The sequence below is a fragment of the Vicugna pacos genome, chromosome 3, assembly GCF_048564905.1.
Source record: "Vicugna pacos chromosome 3, VicPac4, whole genome shotgun sequence".
Classification (NCBI taxonomy): Eukaryota; Metazoa; Chordata; class Mammalia; order Artiodactyla; family Camelidae; genus Vicugna; species Vicugna pacos.
This window is the reverse complement of record NC_132989.1, coordinates 93,397,509-93,420,378: the sequence shown is the minus strand read 5'-3', so window position 1 is coordinate 93,420,378 and position 22,870 is coordinate 93,397,509. Positions and strand designations below refer to the sequence as shown.

Sequence of the window (22,870 nt, the reverse complement as noted above, 5' to 3'; positions counted from 1 at the left end):
GAAAGAAACTGAAGATGACACAAACAGATGGAAAGATACACTGTGTTCTTGGATTGGAAGAATCAATATTGTTAAAATGACCATACTACAGAAGGCGATCTACAGATTCAATGTGATCCCTATCAAATTACCATTGTCATTTTCCACAGAACTAGAAGAAAAAAATTTTCAAATTTACACGGAAACACAAAAGACTCCAAATAGCCAAAACGATCTTGAGAAAGAAGAACAGAGCTAGAGGACTCATGCGCCCTGGCTTCAGACTATACTGCAAAGCTACAGTCATCAAAACAGTACAGTACTTGCATAAAAACAGACACACAGATCAATGGAACAGGATAGAAAGCCCAGAAGTAAACCGATGCATTTTTGGTCAATTAATTTACAACAAAGGAGGGAAGAATATAAAATGTATAAAAGACAGCCTCTTTTAGTAAGTGGTGGTGGGAAAACTGGACGGCTATCATGAAGAATGAGATTAGAACACTCTCTAACATCGTATAAAGAAATAAACTCAAAATGGATTAAAGATCTACATGTAAGACCAGCTACTCTAAAACTCCTAGAGAAAAACATTGGCAGAACACTTTTTGACATAAATTGCAGCAATATTTTTTTGAACCAGCCCCTAGAGTAATAGAAATAAAAGCAAAAATAATTAAACTGATATCACTTGGAATCTAAAAAAAATGATACAAATCTTATTTACAAACCAAAAATAGGCTCATGGACATAGAAAATGAACTATGGTTACCAAAGGGGAAAGGGCAGGGGAGGGATAAACTAGGAGTTTGAGATTAACAGATATGCACTACTGTGTATAAATTAGATAAACAACAAGGATCTACTGTACAGCACAAGGAAATATATTCAGTTCCTTGTAATAACATACAATGGAAAATAATCTGAAAAAAGTATGTATATGTATAACTGAATGGCTTTGCTGTACACCTGAAACTAACATTGCAGATCAACTATACTTCAATAAAAAACAAATTTGAAAAAAAGATGCAGAAGAAGAGAAGACAAGAGAAGAGGAGAAGGCCAGTGAAGCTAGAGGCAGAGCTTGTAGTGATTCAGCCACAAGCCAAAGAATGCCAGGAGCTACCAGAAGCTGGAAGGGGCAAACACTGGATTCTCCTCAAGAGCTTTTGGAGGGAGCATGGCCTTGCTGACACCTTGGTTTCAGAATTCTGGCCTCCAGAACTGTGAGAGAATAAATTTCTGGTGTTCTAAGCCACCTAGTTGTGATCATTTGTTATGGGAACCACGAGAATTTAACAGGCACTCACAAAGGTCCAGAATGCCTTTGTGCTTGTTTCTGTAAGTGTCCAAGCACCCGCATGGATGAAGTTTAGGATGAAAGGCAGAAAGTCTTGTTTCATGATTACCTTTTATGGGCCACCATTTGTTATCACCCCAGAATAAGGCATCCCTGCTGGGTTGGAATGACAGAGTGGGAGTTAGTCACATGCAGCACGTAAGCTTTGGTGGCATTTAACCAGCTCTTGGGACCATGGCCAGGTGCTAGTCTAACCAACACTGGTGGCACAGACTTGGAAATACTATATAAGTAAAGTATATATTGAATTTATACAGCTCAGTGGTTTTGCTGATTTTCTGTTCACGTTAGGAGGCTGGTTAGCAGAGATAAACACAAACACACACACACACACACACACACACACACACACTAAGCAAATGAACAAAAACGTAAGTCCCGAATTCTCCAAATGTATCAGAGAAACCCCAGATCAGCTTTTGACGAGCGAATATTCTTCAACTTCTAGGACTTCCTATTGGATTCTCATTCCTGCCCAAACACGTACTTGGTCTATTTCTAGTGGTTGATACAGAGACAATTCTAACCTCCACTTCTCACCAGACAGCAACTATAGAAATAAATGCTTGGGACATGCTTGATCCTGGGCTATGGTAAAAAGAAAAGTCAAAATGGGCATTAAAGGTGGGCCAATTTTAATGGGACAACTTACCTTAGATTCACAATGTTTGAGAAAGAAAAAAAAAACCCTTAAATGTCAGCAAATTCAAGCTCTTCATTTTACAGAGAGGAAACAGGACAAGGGATCTGTCCAAAGTCACAGAGCTACTTAGCGGCAGAACCAGAATCTTGGTCTCCTACTGGCTTATCCATTGGGCTTTCCACTGTCCTGTGCTGCCTGACCTGTGGATAGCAGCTCCGACTGCATCTTCCTCTTAAAAAGCGGTCACAACCATAGATAATGCTGTGGATTGCCTTCCGTGCTAGGTGCTCATAACACACCATGAAGAAGTTATTGTTCTCCCCATTTTATAGATAAAGAAACCAAGGCATGGGGCAGATAAAGAACAGATAAAGAAACTAAGGCACGGGGCAGGTCAGTAATTCACCTAAGGCCCACAGCTGGTGACTGGCAGAGCCCCCATTCAAACTCAGATCTTGATTTTGGAGCCATGGTCTTATCCACAATCTCTGGGACTACAGCCTTAACCTTGCCAGTGAGCCACAGTCCTCTCCCACATTCTTGTTCTTAGAAATGCTCACTCAGAGGAAGCCTCTGCTAATGCCTCAGACAAATGAAGGATTTTGTCTACTCCCCCTAACTGTCTCTCTCTTGTTAACATGGGGTTCCAATAATGGAAAGAAAACATGGTTTTGGAGGCACGACAAGGCTAGAACAAGCTTCAAAGCAGTCACTTGCACTTAGTCTTTGCACCACTAGGTGGCAATGTGACTGCTCAATGAGGCAGCCCAACTTTCAAGGGTGAATTTCCCCAGAAACCAGCTTTATTGAGCTCCGGGGTCCAGGAAAGGGGCCTCTGGATTCCCGCAGGAGCTGGGAAGCATTTGAAGCCCACTGGGAGTTAGATAAATGGATGGAAATGACAAGCAGGCAGCATGGATGGAAACTTTGAAAATAATTTCCCAAGAGAAATGGAGTCCTTCCCAGCCATTTCTGTTTGGCACAGAAGGCCAGCTTCTCCAGGGTGTCCCTTGTATGCCATCGCAGTTCCTTTGATATTTATGACCACCTTCAATGGAGCAGTTTTAAAGATGTGGCTTCATTGGAAAAACAAACTTGTCTTCCTCCCTCTCATTTATCATTAATTTCTTGAGACATTAGAATATTTGAAGTTTGTGCCTCACCCTGTATATGCACGCGTTTTGAGCAACATAAAATCTCCCCTGACAGTCTCACAACATGGATAGAAAAGCACAGCCAAGATTTTGCCTTGTGATCATAAACCCATCTATTTGTCTATACAGAATAACCTCTAATGCCAAAATATTTCAAATGCAAATATTTATGATTTATTATTATATATTAGTACACAATAAGTGTGTATGATTTTATATTCACAACAGCTCTATGAATTAAGTACTATTATATAAATGTCCTCATTTTTTTAGAGAAGGAAACTGAGGCACACAGAGGTTAAGCGGCTGGCCCAAAGTCACACAGCCGGTAGGAGGCAGAGTAAAAGGCCCACTTTCTTCTTTTAATTACCTCATTGTAAGTTTAGTTCAAAGGGGGAGCACGGGAAAGTCCTTGTGACTTTTTCACAAGAGGCAGCAATTCACACAAGAGAGCAGAAGGCTCCAACCCCATTTTAGAGTTACTGGTTGCCCTGAAAGATTTCCTCAGATGACCTGTGGACTTTTGTCATCATTTGTCCCAGTTTGCCAGGCTTCCTTCTGAGAAGGCAGGGTTGATGACAGTGTAACCCCCTTGCCCTAGTCTGTGTACACATGTCACACGGATCTCCACCTCCTGCCAGATCTTAGGCTGTGGGGAAAGTGGAATTTGCTCCTCTTCCTCCAAAGGGTGAGCCTGTCAGGAGCCAAGATGAAATCAATCGCTGTGCACGGTTAGGAGTGTGATTCTGGTTCTGTCGCAAGGCTTCCTTTGATACCAGCAGCACCAGAGGCTGGAACAGGTTTGTGTGAGAAGACCTGTCCAGTTATGAAACAGCAAGTGACAGACACACTTTTATCAGCTCACGGCCCTTCTGGCTGCAGTGAGGCTGAGCTGCAGTGTCTGATCTCCACCGCTCTGCCCTTTGCCAACAGAACACGCCTTTCTGTCCATGATTCCAGCGAGCACAGTCTGTGCTGCCAGGATTTGGAGGTGGTCCCTTTTCCTCCTGTAAAAAATTGCCCGTTTATTGGCAAGGGGCAGCCTGGGCCGAGCTGTTACCTGACTCATGCAGAATGACGTGGGAGGATGCCGAGCGGGTCTTCCTGGGGCTGGGGGCTGGGCCCCTCCTCACTGTTGGCTGTTGTGTCTGCTCGGCCTGCAGAATCCAAGCACTCTGGCACTTTCTGAGCCCTGGCAGGAAGACGTCCGGGGGAACGGTTGAGTGATCCACCCTCCCCCTGCTCCCCCCGACCCCATCCCACCAGGCTGACTTTGACAGAAAAGTTCTATTATGCCCTCAGGATATTGAGTAAGAAGGAGGAGAGAGGGGAACTCAGAAGTGTCTATTCAGCCTGAATACTTCTGCTGACATTCCCACCAAGCACGTGATCTTTAAAAGAACAAAACCACCATGGCTGTCAAGAACCTGGGAGACCTTTGGTTCTGTAATTCGCCTGCACACCCGGGAGTGTCAGCCAGCAGTGGAGGTCAAGGATGGGGGTGCTGTCACTAGGGAGGTCCACTCCGACATGTGGAGAATTTGGGACCCCATTGCATCTGTAGTTGGGAGGTGAAGTGGGCTGCTGGACTGAACTCAAGGGGGTGCAGTGGGTGGAAAGCTCATGGAGTCACTCTTGTCTGTGCTTGGTTAGACTTTTCTTCAAACGCTGGAGAAAACGGAGTATACAAATGACAATCCAGGTTAAGAGACTACCATTGGGACGAGACGGGATTTTAAGAAGTCGTGGCTGTTAAATGACCCTCCCCTATCTTCTTTCTACTCATTCATTCATTCATTAGTCATACACATTAAGCACCTACTGTGTGGGCCAAGCACTGTGCTGGACTAGAAAGGTGAATTCCTCTGAGTTGTTTATAATCTTGTAGAGGTTATGCCAGAGATGGTCACCTCCCCCCTTACATAATTGTCCCTTCTTCCATACTCAGGGTTGACAAACTTTTTTTCCCCCTATGTTTAACAATCTTTAACTAAAGTATGAAGTTCAGTACAAGCCAGGGGTTGACAAACTTTGACCCATGTGCCCAATCTGGCCTATGGTCTGTTTTGCAGCGCCTCAAGCTAAGGATGGGTTTCAAGTTCTTTAAAGAGTTGTAAGGAAAACAAAGAAGAAGATGAAGAATAACAACAACAATACACGACAAAGACTGTTTGTGCCCTAAAATATTTACCATTTGGCCCTTTGCAGAAGAAGTTTGCAATGCCTGTTCTGTAGTAAGAGGGTTCTTGCTTTTTAGACAGGCACACGACTACACTGAACAGGACATTTTCTAGTCCCTCTTGCCACTGGTTGTGACCATATGACTGAGTTTTGGCCAGTGGACTCAAGGCTGAAGAGCTTTATAGATTTCTGGGCAGTGCTTTAAGCTGGGGCCAGCCAGCCTCTGTCCCTGCTGTGAGGGCAGAGCTGTTCTGTTCTTTGATGACCAAGGCTTGTTAATACCTTAGTGATGGCAGAGCCAGAGTTAGAAGGAGGCTGGGCTCTGGCACCAGGAAGCAGCTTTACCATCCTTTACTGGTATGGTTATGAGGGAGAGAGAGAGGAGAAAAATGTTAATTTTTTAAAAGTCAGTCTTATGTTTCTTCTGCCCCCACCAAACTCCCTCTGATTCCAAAAACAAAAGAAAATCTGCCAAGACCCAGAATGTGCCCTGTCTTCATGTGATATACCTCCTCTCTCTTTTTTCACCTGAATAACTCCTACTCGTGCCTCAAAGCCTTGTGTAGATTTATCACCAACTTCTGATCTCGGTCCCCGAAGACTGGAGAAGGCATCCTTCCTTTGGCTTCTGTGCTATCTTTCAGTTGTTGGAGACGAGTCTGTCTCTCCCTCTAGACCTTTAGCTCTTTAAGGGTGGGGACTGCGGCTTTTTTCATGCATTTATCCCAGGGGAAGATGAGTCTAGCAATTTACACCTCTGAGGGGTAAAAATCAATTTTGCCTTCCAAAAAGAGGGGAGAAGAAATATTTTACTGAAAAGATTTAGAAAGATTTTACTGAAAAAATGAAATGTTTTATTAGATTTGGGTGATAGCTGGGCTTATTGGTAGTGTCTGAAAAGCTTTGAAGATTTCATAAAAACAAATAAAAAGCCACGAGGCCAGTCTAGTGACATGATACTGAGCTCCTGAAATAAATGGAAGGGTAGACACTTGTGACCCTTACCCACATCTATCTTATCTGGGGCTGATCTTATCATGATATAATAATACACAAGCAATTGTTTTCTATTTTTATAAAGTCTTTCCTTATAAAGGAAAATATGTGCAACAATCTATTATTATCCGATAACAATAACATAGTAATGATGACAAAAATCCCATTTGGTTCTCCCCGTGTCCTCTATGTTATTTAGCTTATAATCAATAGATGTAAAAGCAAGAGCACTGTTTTTGGTATAATAAACCTCTTTCACTTGGATATATGTAGCCTGGCTACATGTATTTTCTGGACTCTGGATATATGTGACCAATTTTCTGAACCAGCAATTTAACATGAGACTTTTAAGACACCACATAGCAGTAGCAGTTTCCCCCTTCGTTTAATGGAAAGAATACAAAATATGAGGTGCGTATTTGTCTTCACATGTCATTCCTTTGATATGGTGTTAACAGAAGGTGGAGTTGGAAAGAATTACTTGCATTTTTTTTTAAGCAATAACGTAATATGGGGTTAGAATTTGAGTATCTACTTTTCATTATTTTTGCAGCTACTCCCTAAAGCTTTTCATAAAGTACAAGGAAACCTGAACCACAAAACAAAATAAAATCATTCAAAGGTTTCTTACATCAAATGTTAGATCTTACATTACACCGGCTACAGAAGCATGGCTCACACCTCAGTGCTTCTGGATGTTTTATGAAATGTTCAGGGCTTGTCCCTCCCCCAGCAAGGGCAATTCTAGGCAAATGATGAAGGTCTCAATGAATAGCTCATTCTTTGTGGACTTGAATACAAGCCTTTTCCTTCCCCATCCTGAGCATAACACAAGGAAATAAAGCACGATAAAAGGAAAATTAGTGAGTGGAGGGGGGTGGTTATGGGATGAGGATCGAAGAAGTCAGCTCATTACTACCCAAATCAATACCCATTTAGGAGGACGTCAGAGTTTCTGTCTCTCTAGTCCAGACAAATTCTTCTACTGTCCCTGTCTCATCCCATCCTCACCTGTACCCCAAGTTGGGAGCCTTTTACTTCAGCTTTGGTTGATATAATGACTATTTACAGCATTGGCCTGTTTATACTTATGGCTTGTGAACGTGTTTGCTTTTCTGTTTCTAAAGTAAAGTATGATCCATATTATTGTTCTTACACTTTGCAATTATAATATGCATTTCCCATCAATTTAAAAATGATAAAGTTCATATTCTGGTTCTTAAAGGAATAAGTGCCACAAAGCCAATAGCCAATCCAGCCCTTTATCCAGGAGACGTGACCTGGTCCTGGTGGCTCCGCCATCCCTGCTGTGCCACGTAGAGCCTCCAGTGACTTATTCAGAAAACAAATCATGAATGTGTTCGGGAGTGAAAATAATTTGGCCTGGAGCTAGGCTTTAGCGCTATCTTGATGGCTTCCTTTCCCAGGAGGATCTGGGTGTAGTGTGAAGACGATGGGGCGGGCTTCAACCTTCTGCTCTTGCAGCACAGGAGTGCCGTGGACGGGAGCCCAAGCACCGCACTGCTCCAGACTAAGGAGCAGGACATGAAGCACAGATGAGTCCACGCCCTTCTGAAAGCTCTCCTTCGCTCTACTGACATCCACTTGGTGTCAGGACTTCTGTCTCTAAGCCAACGATGTCCGATGACCACAGGCTCTGAGAGATGCATATTCCTAGAGGGAGTTCACTGCCTGCTGTCAGAAACCACCCTGTGTCCAGACACCCTGGTGATCAGGATGAGGATGGATCACGTAGGAGAGAAGCCAAGAAAGAGGTTGTTCTTCTTTTCTTTGACTTTAAGAGCTACTTCCCTTCCTTCCCCTCAAAACTCTGGCACACAGATCAGAGAAACATTACAACCTGCAAGATTCAGGACAGGCTCCAGGCTCTTTCTCCCTCTGACACCAACTTTCTTCTCTAATCTACCTTTTCTTGCTTCTTAGGAAAGCAGAAATTTAGCTGATCAACATTAAAGATTTTTGCAACTCTCAATTTCTCGGGTTCTAAAAATGCATTCAAAAGAGGCAAAGGTACAAGCGACTTGAACAACTTCTGGGGGTTCTGCCCCATGGGGTTCTATCAGCGGGCAGAACCTTTGGAAAGAGACCAGCAACCTTTGAGTAGTGAACATGCAAGACCTGAACCCACATCCTCCCTTCTCATTCTGGAATCTCTCCTTTCCTGAGTTTTGTCACACAGAAGCGTGGTCACTCAAGATTTTTCATTGCGTATAGCTAGCAATAAAATATATTTGAGCATGTATGCCTGCTATCCAGGTAATTATTAGTGAATCTTGTCTAAGTATCTAGATGCACACACATATATATTACTTTGGGAATATACTTTATGCATTGTGATTTATAATATAAACAAAAATAGAAAAGATGAGATTTTTAAAAAACGTAACATTTTTAACAATTTCTCTTGATGCTCAATAAACTGTCTTGAAGCCTCCTTTGGAGGGTCCTCCACTGTGGAGACCACTGGAGAAGAGTGGAGAGAGGAAATCATAGCACTGGTGGAAGGCAAAGGGCAGAGGACACAAACAAAACCAGTATTCGCTACTGGTTGGTTCCACCCATTCAAATGGGTTTACCAGCTCCTTTCTTTAGCAGGTGAATCCAGCCAAGCCCTCTGTTGGAGCCAAAGCCTGACTCCTCACCGCATTCTGCCCCAGCTGCTTCACTTCTCCTGGGTCTGTCCTGGGTCTGAGGCTCTCGGTTCTGCTCTCCTGACCAGGTAACCACCGAAGGGACATTATCACCTGAATGTCCAACAGGCACCATAGTCACCCAAACACACAAGACTGAAGCATGAGTCCAGGATCAGGTTTAGTCTCTCTCCTCTGACTCCCAAGTTCACATCTCCACCACACGTCCTGGTGCTCCTGTCCCAGGTGTCTCCTGAATCCCGCTGTCCCCCTTTCCACTGCCTTCATCACTTCCTGCCTCAGTAGCTGCAGTGGCCTCTTACGGAGCTGCTCTGCCTCTAAGTGCTCTCTTCTCAGGCCTGTCAAGCATGACCTTCCTCTGATCAACTGGATCATGGTGGCTTAAAGCACTTCAGTGGCTCTCCAACCCTTCAGAAAAAAATATACATGGAAACTCTTTAACTTGGTGTGCTGGGCTATCCTTCGTCAGCCCTTGCCACACCTCCAGGTGCACACGGCGTAGTTTCTGTGTCTCTCACTTCCATACTTTTCCCCTTCCTCTTCGTCTGGTTAACTCTGGCTTCATCTTCAGCCTCCAGAGTTCACCTCCCCAACCAATGCCTTCTCTGACCTTCCCTCTGGGCTTCCAGAGGACTTACTGCCTCCCGTGGTTTCCGGTCTTGGTTCTGTTAGCTAGTGAGATAGGTGGGGGCCCCGGGCAGACAGGTGGAGGAGAGGGAGGATGGGCCGGAAGATGGCGGCATGCCTGCTTCCAGCATAAAGACTTTACTTCTACATGAGTGCCAGCAAGAAACCGGTGAGACCCTGCCAGCCACAACTGCGCGGTAGCAGAAAGGACTTAACGGGACATGACCCAGTGTTCACTGTATTATAATTAACACTGCAGTTTAGCTCCCCCTGCTCCCCCACGTTGGGTTTTTCTGTGTACACCCTGGGTAAGGACATGCGCAAAGGGACCAGACATGACTCAGCGTTCCAGGGACAAGAGCCGTCAATCAATCAAGAGACCACCTCCAAGCGAGAGTGTAAGAGAAAGGGGAGGCCAAAACCACTGCTTTTCCTCCTTTGGATCAGCCCGTCTCCTGTTCTTGGGGGTGTACTTTTCCTTTTCTAAATAAATCTTTTAAAATCTTTTGCTATGCAGCAGCGTACCGTCTCCCGACCATAAACTTATACTTCCGGTATGATAAGAACTGGGGTCTTTAACTTTTGGGGTAACAGTTCCACTAGAACTTGCCAGTGGCAGGGCCAGACCCTTAATTTATCTGTGTGACTTTAGAACTGTAGCCCTCGCACTTTAATGTTCTGAGGAGTGACAGAGTTGCTTTTAAAATAAGCGTGATTCCAGATTGAGTAGGTTTGGGGTGGAGCCCAGCCACTTGCACTTCTAAGTCGCTCTCTCTCAGGTGACTCTCATCTAATTCATTCTCAGAGGTTAGCACAGTATCAGTGCTAAGGCTGAAAGTTAATAGCAACGAGAGAAGGAATTTTTCTGTCTCATCTTTCCATGCCTGATAAGTGAATGTACTAATACGGGGCCAAGACAAAGACCATGTTGACTATGCTTTTGGAAGTGAGACCTTTGACAGACTATACCTGGGTGCAGAGAGGTACCCCACAGCATGAAGCTGGCCTGAGAACCTACTTTTGTTGCCTATGTGTGAGTATGTGGTGAATACACATGCATACACAAATTCATTAAAATCATATTCATTACCAACAATTAAAATATTTTTGATGCAAATGAAGAGAATGAAAAATACTGTATCGCTTACATGTGGAATCTAAAACAACAACAACAACAACACAAGTGAACTTATTTAAAAAACAGAAATAGACTCACAGACATAGAAAACAAACCTATTGTTACCAGGGAGGAAATGGGGTGGGAAGGGATAAATTGAGACTTCAAGATTTGCAGATACTAACTACTATATATAAAATAGATAACCAACAAGTTTCCACTGTATAGCCCAGGGACTTGTATTCAATATCTTGTAGTAACCTATAATGAAAAGGAATATATGTATGTATGTGTATGACTGAAACATTATGCTGTACACAGAAATTGACACAACATTGTAATTGATTATACTTCAATTAAAAAATAGCAAAAATGAAACAAAAAATAGTTTTGAAAAATATAAGAAGAAGGAAACTCCTCTAGATTAAAAAGGTACCAAAGAGATATGGCAATGAAATGCAATACGTAAATCTTGATTGGATTCTGAGTTGAACAAAAATAAATTATGAAACAATGTTGGGACAATTGGAGAAATTTCAATACGGGCAATTAAATGATAAAGCTATTGTTACTTTTTTTTTAGGGGTGATAATGGTGTTATGGTTAAAATAGAGAATGCCCTTATTCTTAGAAGGTAGATGCTTAAATTCTTAGGGAAGAATTGTCATGATCTGCACAACTTCCTTTCAAATGATTCAGGAACTCATTTTTATGCATACATATCATGTGGCAAAATGTTAGCATTTGGGTGAATCTAGTGACAGGAATAGAGTTATCTGCTGTACTTTTGTTTATGCTTTTCGATGAATTTAAAATTTAAATACAAAAAAATGGGGAAATGGGAAAACTAGAGTGACATTACATATTCATTCAGATTTGTGGCTTTCCTTGATAAGTCTGATTTCCTGATAAAACAAGTAGACGGAGTTTCGCGGAGCCTATGTAGTTTGCCATAACCACTTGGCTCATGAAAGTCACCTACCGGGCCAGAGGAGGCGTTTGATTTGCAACCCATGAGAGGAAAGTCAAGAGCCCTTGAAATTCTCCTCCTGGCTTCTCCTTATAGGATTGTGTCTCTTGAATCCAGTAAGACTGACCTGAAGTGTCTTTTGTTGGGGGAAGTCCTTTCAGCTTGAGAAGACCAAGTGGGAACCGGGGAACAGAAGGCTTGGCCCACCATGTAGGCTGTGTCTGTTCTGGACACACACAAAGCCTACTGTGAATCTCCAAGATCAGTGGCCAGATCAGGATAGGAGGTGAAGGATCCGGTCAGCAGCAATGAGTGACTCAACCTGAGCCATCATTGTCTCCATCTGCTGGGATTTGGAGTCCTGGCCATATAGGTCAGGATGAGCAGAATGCACCCTGGCTGGTAGGTAAAGAAGTAACCCCAAGAGAATCAGAGTGAAATCATGATGGAGACTGTCTTTGGGAAGCAGAGTTGGGAAATAAGCCTGAGGAGGAAAGATAAGTGATTTCAACTTTATAGGTACTATTTATTCTTTTCATTTTAGAAAAGATTTCATACAAACATGACAAAACTCTTGGTGATGGATTCATACAAACATGACAAAACTCTTGGTGATGGATCCATTGGTGTTTGTCATGTGGAATAAAATTCATATTTTATGGCATGACAAGAAAAATTTGAACATAAAAAATTCTTTTCTTCCCTTTGACCTCCTCTCCCCGCACTGCATTGTGTATCTGCGCTGTGCATCCACCAAACCTCCCCCATTGATAGGAACACCTGCTCAACCACAAACAGCAACGTTCTTCTAGCATCAACAAGACAACTCCTTAAAAGATAACATTCCTTCTTGATCTTGTAAGGGGTCACATGACCCACCAGGATGATGCTTAGATCTGGATTGTGTAAACTGTCAATAATCTGTCATTTGATGTACAGCCCTTGGTCTCAAAAAACTTACGTAACTGTGCCTTGATTTCCAACTGGCGGAACAGTTCTCAGAGTTTTCTGAGGTGCTTTTCCCAGGTTATAATCCTCAAATCTGGCTCAAATAACATGTTTCATTTCTTTCTTAGACTGATTAATTTTTTATTGATAGTTATTACTACTTTGTGCTTTTTCCTCCCCCTATTTTAAAAATTTCTCAAATACAAAAAATCAAAATGTTACTTCTACCTTACACAGGACACAAAGATTTCCACCAGTGTCCTATACCATGGACATGCAAACTTAAGAAATATTGTCTCTTGACTGAAGGAAGAGGAAGTAGAATCACAAACCCTAATTTTCCTGAAGACAAAGAACCGCAGATTTTAAATTTAAATCCCCAGGGTCACTGTTTTTTGATACGGGATTTCCCTTTAATTCCCCATCAGTAAAAGAAAGAGCCAAGCAAGGCAAAATATGAGACAAAAAAATGTGTAAGATCTTTCTTATGAATGATATAATTTCCCTTCTCTTTTTTTCTGACTCTGGAAGCTAATAAAGCAAAGTCCCTCACTTATGATGTCATCTCCCCTCTTTTTTGATTTTGGAAGCTCGTAAAATTTAAAAACATTCATAGTACTACAATTGATGACTCCTTTGGGATCTTAGCTAAATAGAGCCATTTCTTACTATAAAGTTTCTTTTGGCCTCCTCAGCAATGCATGAAAATAAAACAGGATAGGAAGGGAGCTTTGTCTGGTGGTGACGTTATGCAGTGCAGGACAGGGAATGGCTGACACAAAGGAACTGGGTTGAGTGTCCCACCTCCTGGGCTGGGATGGGGCTGGCGCTGATGGAAAGATTCTGGGATTCGGATCCCAGGCATGGTGAACCGAGTCTTCTAGAGGACAGGAGCTGATACTCTGGCTAAAGGAAGGACTTAAAACACCAGTAGGACCATGAACCTTGTTGGGATGGGACTGAGTTTACACTATCCTGTCTGGAGACAATTGGCTGTGTGCACGTAACACTAAGTTAATTTGTCCTGGGGGCACTGCAGTGTGAAGGGAGAGTCTGTAAAAGGAGAAAACTCAAGGAGAAACCAGCCATCACCCAGAACCAAACGGAAACACAACAGAAACTAGTAACTCTCCTGGACCATATCAGTTTACAGGAAATCTAAGCAGAATTAGTGGGAGCCCTAAACTCCTTGAAGTCTGATCAAGATGGGTGAGTTTGGGGTATATTCTTAGAGATTCACTTTTGATACTTGTGTTTGCCATAGCTTTCAGGTGTAATTTGGTCTGCTCTATAAAATTGATAATTATAGCGACTTTTTATTGGGAGATTAACATATTCCAGGCGAGGCACACAGATTTTGTATATATTATCTAATCTAGTACTCACATGATTGCTATGCCCATTTTGTAGATAAGGGCACCCAGATTAAGAAGTAAAGTGAGTGATCTAAGGGGTTGAAGACGTCCTCAGACCTAAATTTGTGTGATGGCCCAAATACACTTTCTTAAATACACCCAGTGGCTCTCAAATCTGACTTCACAATAGAATAATCTGGGGGTGATTTTAGCAAATGTTGGTGGCCGGACCCATGTGGCCCAAATAAACTGTAGTATTTGGGTGAGGTATCTGAGAACCTGTTTCCTTTAAAGCTTCCAGAGAATTCTAATGGTCAGTCAAGATCAAGAATCTGACTTATCTTGGAGGACTTCCAATATAATCAAAGCTGTCCTGTAGTATAATAGGCAAAATAATCCACCCCCCACCCCAAGATGTCCAGCGTCTAATCTCTGGGACTGTAAGTATGTCACCTTACATGACAAAGGGGGACTTGCCGGGAAGTAAGTCAAGGATCTTGAGCTGGGGAGATGGTTTTGGATTATCCAAGTGGACCCAATGTACTTCATGATCCTTATACAGGGAAGAGGGAGGCAGGTATGCTGTTGTCAGAGTAATGCTGATGAGAAAGACTCTATTTCAGCCATTACTGGCTTTGAAGATGGAAGGAACACAGCCCTGCCCACACCCTTGATTTTGACTCAGTGAGACCTATTTTAGAGTTCTGACCTATGAAACTCTAAGATCATAAATATGTGTTGTTTTAAGCCACTAAATCTGGCCTTTTGCTTATACTGGAAGTGGTATAGTTACATGTCAGACAATTTGACCTATGCTTGTTGGCTCTCTATCCAACCGTTTGTACACCTGCTTGCCCATCCATCCACCCATCTCTCCATCAATTCAGAAAATATTTATGGAAAACCTACTAATAGTGTGAGGCAGGGATTGTCTTTTCCATTTCATGGGTGGGCAAACAGGCACAAGAAACTAACAATGGAGGCCAAGTGTAACTCCCAGGCTTTGGATCCCTATGTGCACTGCTCTTCCTCCATAGTATAAGTTACCTCTGGATTTCTAATTATTAGAATCCGAGGCTTTGTGGGTAGGGACTCAAATATGGCCATAGCTGACCAATAGAGGAAGTATTTTGGTGGATGTAGATTTCTGCAGAGTTCTTTAAGTCACAAAGTTGTTGAGGTGTGAGGTTGCCCTTCAGAGCTGCATGGTTGGCTCCAGGGTAGTCCTGCCTGTGTCAGTGTCTGGAGCCTTCATCAGCCTCTACAGCATGGGATTGGTGACTAGGCCACCCTTCTGAGATTGGTGCTTAGAGCAGTACAGCGCCCAAGGTCTGAGATCAGCCTATAGCAGACTGCAGGATTTTTAAAAACTATAGAAGACATTTTTCCAAATGAAATGTGTTGAAGATAGATGTACACTAAAGTCACTCCAGCAGAGGCAGGAATGTCAGAAACTCATTTTTCCTACCCCAACCCTCTGATGCATCTCACTGGAATTCCCAGGACTCCTCAGAGCAATTTGAAATTACTGGGCTGTAGGACTAGTTGGGGGGGGGGGTGATGACTGGCAGCCTCTGGCTAGCCATGATGAACATAATCTTGTACAAATATCTTTTCATTTTAAAAGGAACATAAACTCGCTCTGCATCATGATATTGATTAGGAAGAGGAGGAAGATAAAGATGATGAAGAGTCAGAATGATTAATCGAGAGGTATCTACTAAAGGAGGCAGGGTGAGGAAATAGAAAAAGGTGTTTAGCTCAGAGCCAAACAGCTCTAGCTGCCAGCCCCAATGGATGCTGCTCTCGGATTGCTGTGTTAACTCAGACAAACCCCTTCACCATTTTCAGTGATGATCACCTTCCCTCAAGTTTAAGGATTAAATTAGGTGATATATGCAAAAGCACTCAGTACAGTTCTTGGCACATGGCAGGTATGGAATAAAGGTTGGGTCAATCTTTTGCATCTGTATCGAGTACCTTTCAGGCTATAAGGCATTCTGTTAGGTGCTATTGCCAAAGATGAATAAGACAAAAATCTTTGCTCTCAAGGCTATTTGGAAAAACAACACAGTTTTGGAAAATTCATAGTAGGATGATTATTACAGTGTAGTGTATTTCAAGTACACAATAAGAAGTCCAGACATGAGAAATTAGTCTGCACTGGAGTGGTCCTGAAATGCTGCTTGAAGCATGGGCAGGATTTGGTGGGATGAGAGAGCAGGACAACAGTGTAAACCATGGGAGAAAGAATGCTAACAAGGGGGATCTCAGAGGCTACATAATTCTCAAAATTCTTCTTGCAAGGCTGGGAGGTGAATGGATGAACAGAGAGGTATTTCTCTTCACTGAGTGGGGAACTGAGAAAAGAAAGTCTAGGTTCTCACAGAGTCAGCCATTCCCAGCTGCACCCTGTGCAGCTGGGTGTCAGCTGTGGTGAATGGAGAGTCTAGGTAATGTTGGGTCACTCAAGTAATAATAGATTTTCACATGGGCAATGAGACTTGAAAAATGATTGTAAGCAGGATACAAGACAGAAGAGAAGCTATGGGAACACAAAGAAGTAGGTTAGCAAACTGGCTTATATCTGAGCTCTCGGGAAATGGATCCCTGTAGAGCAATCAGGAGTGGTAAACATTCTCTGAACCAAAGATAAGAGTGGTTGAAAAAAGGAGACTGAAAGATATCTATTTGAGAACATGCACACACACATACACACAAGAATACCAATGCCCTTCGGTAGTCATTTTTTATTAAAATGTACATTACATTCCTCTATAAAAAATAATCAGTTTATCAGAGCTGCAGTAATCAAAACAGGGTGGCACAAAAACAGACATATGGATCAATGGAACAGAATAGGAAGCCCAGAAATAAACCCACAGATTTATGGTCAATTAGTCTTTGACAAAGGAGACAAGAATATCCAACGGAGAAAAGACAGTCTCTTCGATAAGTCGTCTTAGGAAAATTGGACAGCAGCATGTAAATCAATGAAGTTAGAACACTCCCTCACACCTTACACAAAAATAAACTCAACATGGCTTAAAGGCGTAAATATAAGACATGACACAATAAACCGCCTAGAAGAAAACAGGCAAAACGTTCTCTGATATAAGTTTTAGCAACATTCTCCTAGGTGTCTACGCAGGCAATAGAAATAAAAGGAAAAATAAACAAATGGGACCTAATTAAACTTATAATCTTTTGCACAGCAAAAGAAACCATAAGCAAAACAAAAAGATAGCCTACAAAATGGAAGAAAATATTTGCAAATGATGTGACTGACAAAGGTTTAATTTCCAGAGTATATAAACAGCTCATACAACTTAATAACAAAAAAAACAAACAACCCAATCCAAAAATGGGCAGAAGACCTAAACAAGCAGTTCTCCAATGAAGACATACAAATGGCCAATAGGTACATGAAAAAAATGCTCAATATCACTAATTGTCAGAGAAATGCAAATCATAACTAAAATGAGGTATCACCTCACACTAGTCAGACTAGCCATCATTAAAAAGCGTACAAAGGATAAATGCTGCAGAGGGTGTGGAGAAAAGGGAACCTTCCTACACTATTGGTGGGAATGTAGTTTGATGCAGCCCCTATGGAAAAGAGTATGGAGATTTTTCAAAAAACTAAAAGTAGACTTACCATATGATCCACCAATCCCACTCCTGGGCATATATTTGCAGAAAACTGTAATTTGAAAAGATACATGTACCCCAATGTTTATAGCAGCACTATTTACAATAGCAAAGAAATGGAAACAACCTAAATATCCATTGACAGATGACTGGATAAGGAAGCTGTGGTATATTTATACTGTGGAATATTACTCAGTCATAAAAATAATAAAATAATGCCATTAGCAGCAATATGGATGGACCTCGAGATTGTCATTCTACATAAAGTAAGACAGAAAGAGAAAGAAAAATACCATGATATCACTTATATGTGGAATCTAGAAAAAGAAAAAGAAGACACTAATGAACTCATCTACAAAACAGAAACAGACTCACAGATATAGTAAACAAACTTATGATTACTGGGAGGGAAAGGGGTGGAAAGGGATAAATTGGGAGTTTGAGATTTGCAAATATTAGCTACTATATATAAAAATAGATAAAAACCAAATTCCTTCTGTATAGCACAGGGAAATATATTCAGTCTCTTGTAGTAACCTATAATGAAAAGGAATATGAAAACGAATATATGTATGTATATATATGACTGAAGCATTATACTGTACACTAGAAATTGGCATATTGTAACTGAGTATACTTCAATTAAAAAAAAAGAAAAAAGTTTCTTTTGTATAGCACAGGGAACTGTTTTCAATATCTGGTAATAACATCTAATTGAAAAAACATGGAAATGAATATATGTATGTATATGCATGACTGGGACATTGTGCTGTACATCAGAGATTGACACATCATAATTGACTATACTTCAATTAAAAAAGAAAAAAAATAGAAGAACTTGAGTTCACACACTCAATATGTTTGCTTATTTTTATGCATAGTATATGTATATATACTACAACTATAAAATACTATGCACATTATAAAATATATATCATATACTACAAACAAAAATTTTTCAAGGAATACAAATACAATTTAATATAAACATTCCTAGTATCATTAGCCCATATTACCTAAAAATATATCATGTGAAGCTAAACCAACTAATCAGCCTTTGGGAAAGTAAGTGGTGGCTGTGTTGGGCACCAGTCTACTCATTCTGTTTTTGCAACAACCCACAGATTCAGCAGGTCTCAGAGGTAACATCTGTGTGCTGTGACCACATGTCCAACCTCACCCCAGGCTGCCAACAGACCCGCACATGTTCTCAAATTAAAACTGAATTGTCATTTCCATCCTAAGTGTATTATTTTAGAGTAAATATTTTATGAAGCAAAACAGCTTGTATGCAACTGGAAAGAGCTAGCAAGTATTTGGCTGGGAAAATAAATGGCTTGATTTAGGAAAAGAGAGTAAAGTAAGACTTAGTTGCAGCCTCCATAGAGCTCTGGGGAATAAGTTGGCTGGATGAAGAACCATGGTCAGCATTTTAGCAGGCTTCGGGCCAAGCTTAGAAACTGGGTTCCATCTGCTTTTTCCCTTCTTCAGTTAATCATTGTCTGGGAGCCCATTCAACTTATAGCTGTATTCACCATATTGTAGTACAGTGGTTTTCAAACTCATTGGTTTCCAGATCACATTGCATGCTTAAATATTATTAAAGATGGGGGGAGGGTATAGCTCATTGGTAGAGCATGTACTTCGCATGCCTGAGGTCCTGGGTTCAATCCCCAGTGCCTCCATTAAAAAAATAATAATAAACCTAATTACCTCCTCACAAAAATTTAAAAAAAAATTATTGGAGGACCCTCAATAGTTTTGTTAATGTGGGTAATAGCTGAGAAAGTTTTTACTTATCTAATAGTTTGTTTAAAATAATGACAATAAATTATTATATATTAACATGGATAACACTTATGAAAAATATATTTTCCAGAACAAAAATGTTAGTGAAAGGCGTGGCACTGTATCACATTTTTGCAAGTGTCTTCAATGTATGGTGTAATAGAAAACAGCTGTATTCTCTTATTTGGTCTGCATTCAATCTGTTGTGACATATTGTTTTGGTGGAAATATATGATGATATGGCCTCATACAGATATGTAGTTGGAAAAGGGAAGAATATATTAACAGCCTTTTCAGATAATTATGGGATCTCTAGAAAATTCCACCAAACATCCATGAGAGAAAGAGAATGAAAAAGGTGAATAACAGTATTATTATGGAGATGGTTTTGACCACATGGATTCTTCAAAAGGGGCTTGGTGACCCCCAAGGGCTCTTAAGACCACATGTTGAGAACTGCTGTTCTAGCCTTTCTGTAGCTTTGTATGAGCTAGATGTATTTCCAGGGGACATGGGGTTTCCGGTTATCTGTGGATGATTCTTGAAGTAAACTAACTGTGCACTCCAAATGTACAACATCCAGGCTTGTTTCTAGGTTCTCCAGAAGAATTTCCCACCTATTTCCATAAAATAATGGCCCCATGACCACAGCACACATAGGTCAGATAGTCTGATTTTGCATGGAACTATGAGGAATCTGAAAAAAGATCACTTACGGAGGTTGTTTTGCTTTTAATTTTCTTCATTATTAAGATTATTGATGTAAAAGATTTAACTCCAGGCAAGGAGTCACATTTGTTAACCTTAGTTAACTTATTTATGTAAAACTACTTACTGGTTGCCTCCTGTGGGGCCGTGTCCTAGGTAATCAGATTGTAAGACTGAATCAAACAGTCCTATCATGCCAGGAAACTCAGTCCTTGAAATACAAACAGGTAATCACAAAGTCACACCATTCACAAACACAAACTCAGTAATCAATTTAAATTCCATGGAAGGAAAGAGGCCAATTGGCTTGCAAAGCCATGGAATTGCTTTCCTGTTTGTATTACAACTAGGAAAGGAGACAGGAAGTGATGGCTGTCAGAAAGTTTGAAATGAAGAGGGAATTATGGAAAACACCCCAAGGAACAGCTTTTCCTTTCACAGTCAGCTCAGGATCTTAAAAATATTTTTCTTGAGAAGTGAACAAAGGTGACATTTTTACCCTTTGGGCTTAGAAGCGGGTCAGTGCACATTTTGAAAATAAATAACTTCTGGCTGATTTGATGCAGATGTCACCCACAGCTGTCCAAGCAGGGGCAGAGGGGGTGTCAACAATTTGCCACAATTTACATTCAGAACTTGGCAGAATTCAGGAAATGTAGATTACTTGTGTATAGAATAGTTTGTTTCTCTTTATGCTGCTTAAATCTTTATTATTATTTTTTTAATATTATGATGCCAGATAACTAAGTGTCTGCATAGGAGCTGTCATCTTTATTTTATAAAGTTAAACATTTACACCTGTTAAACATTTTTGAGCACTCATTAGACACCAGGTGTTTACACTGAGCGAATAAATGATGAATGAAACCCTAACTTATGGTGGCTACTTATTTACTGAAAGATATGGCTAACATATCATCAGCTGCTATGAATTATATCAAAAGTATTATATGTTTTTCAACAAACCATTGATAAACTTTTAGAGAAGTGCTGTCCAATAGGATTTCTTGTAATGTAGAAATGTTCTCTATCTGTGCTGTCCTCTGTGGTAGCCATTAACCATATTCTGATGTTGAGCACTTGAAATGTGGCTAGTGGAACTGAGGAGCTGAATTTTAAATTCTATTTAATTTTAATTAATTAAAATTAGTCATATGTGACTGGTGGCTGCAATATCGGACAGCCCACTTCTAGAGGATCAGAGCCACACATCACACTTTTGTTTTCTAAACCTCTTAGCAACATGAATTCTAGGCATGTAATAGGATTTTAAAAGATACTTTTGTATTAAATTATATTAGTCATATTATACATTTATATTAAGGCTCAAATCTGGGTTAATGAGAAGATTAACTCACTACTTACTCTGCCCTGAAGATTTGGAAATAATCACTAGAAGATTCATGGGACTAAATCTCTCATCAATTTTCTTGGTCACTTTAAGTGAGACATTTACAGACATAGACAGTCTGGACTGTCATAGACTAGAGAAGGCATTCGGGCTTTTTGAGATTATAATCATCTATGAATTAGAAAGCCAAGCCATTAAATAACTGGCAAAAGAGTAAAAGCAAAGGCAGAAAAGAAAGGCCATTAATGTAAATCCAGTTCCTTGGAAATAGTGTGAAGAGGTGTACTTGGGCAAAGGAACTATAATGCTTTGGCAAAAATACAGAAATTGAGATGTCATGTCCATTAGAGACATAGCAACACCTGAGAATTATAGGGGATGCAGGTTTTGCAGTCAAAGGTTCTCAGCACAGTTAGACAGATAAAGACAAAAAGGCAGACAGCTACATGACAATCCAAGAATCAGAGAATAATAAAGAACAATCAAAGGAGTATCATGTGACAGCAATTTTTTAGTTGCCAAACTAGAAGTTTGGGAAGAAATGTGAGTACAGAGGAAGCTAAACTCCGATTGGACAAAGGTGGTAGAGTGTGTTGTTTGAAGTTAGGCTGAGATCTGAAGTCTTCACTCTTCACCACTGAATCAATTTTTCTTTTTTGGCCCAGTTACTTAACCTGAGTTTTGACTTTCTTACCTATCAAATTAGAATAATACTAGCTAGCAGGAAAGATTGCTGCGAAGGATGGCCCAGAGCCTAACACACAGTAGATACTCAAGACTTCAAGACTAAGTTGTTATGACTATTAACTACTTGCACCAGGATCTTCTGGAAGCAGAACAAATAGAGGAAATGTGGTGATGTTGGTGATAGACAAGGAACATGTGAATTTGACTTGGATAGAGGTTGTTGGAAGAAAGAATAGGAGATAAGTTTAACAGGTAAGATGGGCCCACTGAATTTCTTTTCCTTGAAATCCTGACAGAATCTAGGTTTGACTGTCATTGGTGATGCGGAACAATTGTAGGCTCATTAAAGACAGCAGGTGAGTAGATGGGTCAGTGGCACCACCAGAGACAAAACTTGGGAAGGCAAGGAAAGCAGTTAGGAGGATGTTACAAGAATCCAAGTACGAGATAATAACCTTGACTAAGATGGTAGCTGCAGAAATGGAAATAAAGGGCAAATACGAGACATTTTTAAGAAACAATGAACTCAGTTTGAACTTCCCAGCCTCCGCGCCCAGGTGTTACAGGTGAGTTAAGATACTGATCCACAAAGGCCTTGGGAGCTATGAAGAACACGTTACTTACCTAAGGCAATAACTTCCAGACACAAGCAGCTTTTTTTGTCTACACAATCAATCTAA

The 22,870-nt window shown here is 40.9% G+C and overlaps 1 protein-coding gene across 3 annotated transcripts in view; it reads right to left on the bottom strand.

Annotated features, from left to right (window-relative positions):
- FYB1 (FYN binding protein 1) overlaps window positions 1-22,870 on the bottom strand; it is a 141,635-nt gene that overhangs the window by 95,744 nt on the left and 23,021 nt on the right. Inside the window, exon 2 of one of the 3 annotated variants that reach the window (XM_015242086.3) lies at window positions 4,200-4,331. The exons of the other annotated variants lie outside the window; for them this stretch is intronic. Within the exon in view, the coding sequence (XP_015097572.1) occupies window positions 4,200-4,208 (9 nt within the window). The 5' untranslated portion in view covers window positions 4,209-4,331. The remainder of the gene's footprint in view (window positions 1-4,199; window positions 4,332-22,870) is intronic. 3 annotated transcript variants of the gene reach the window in all.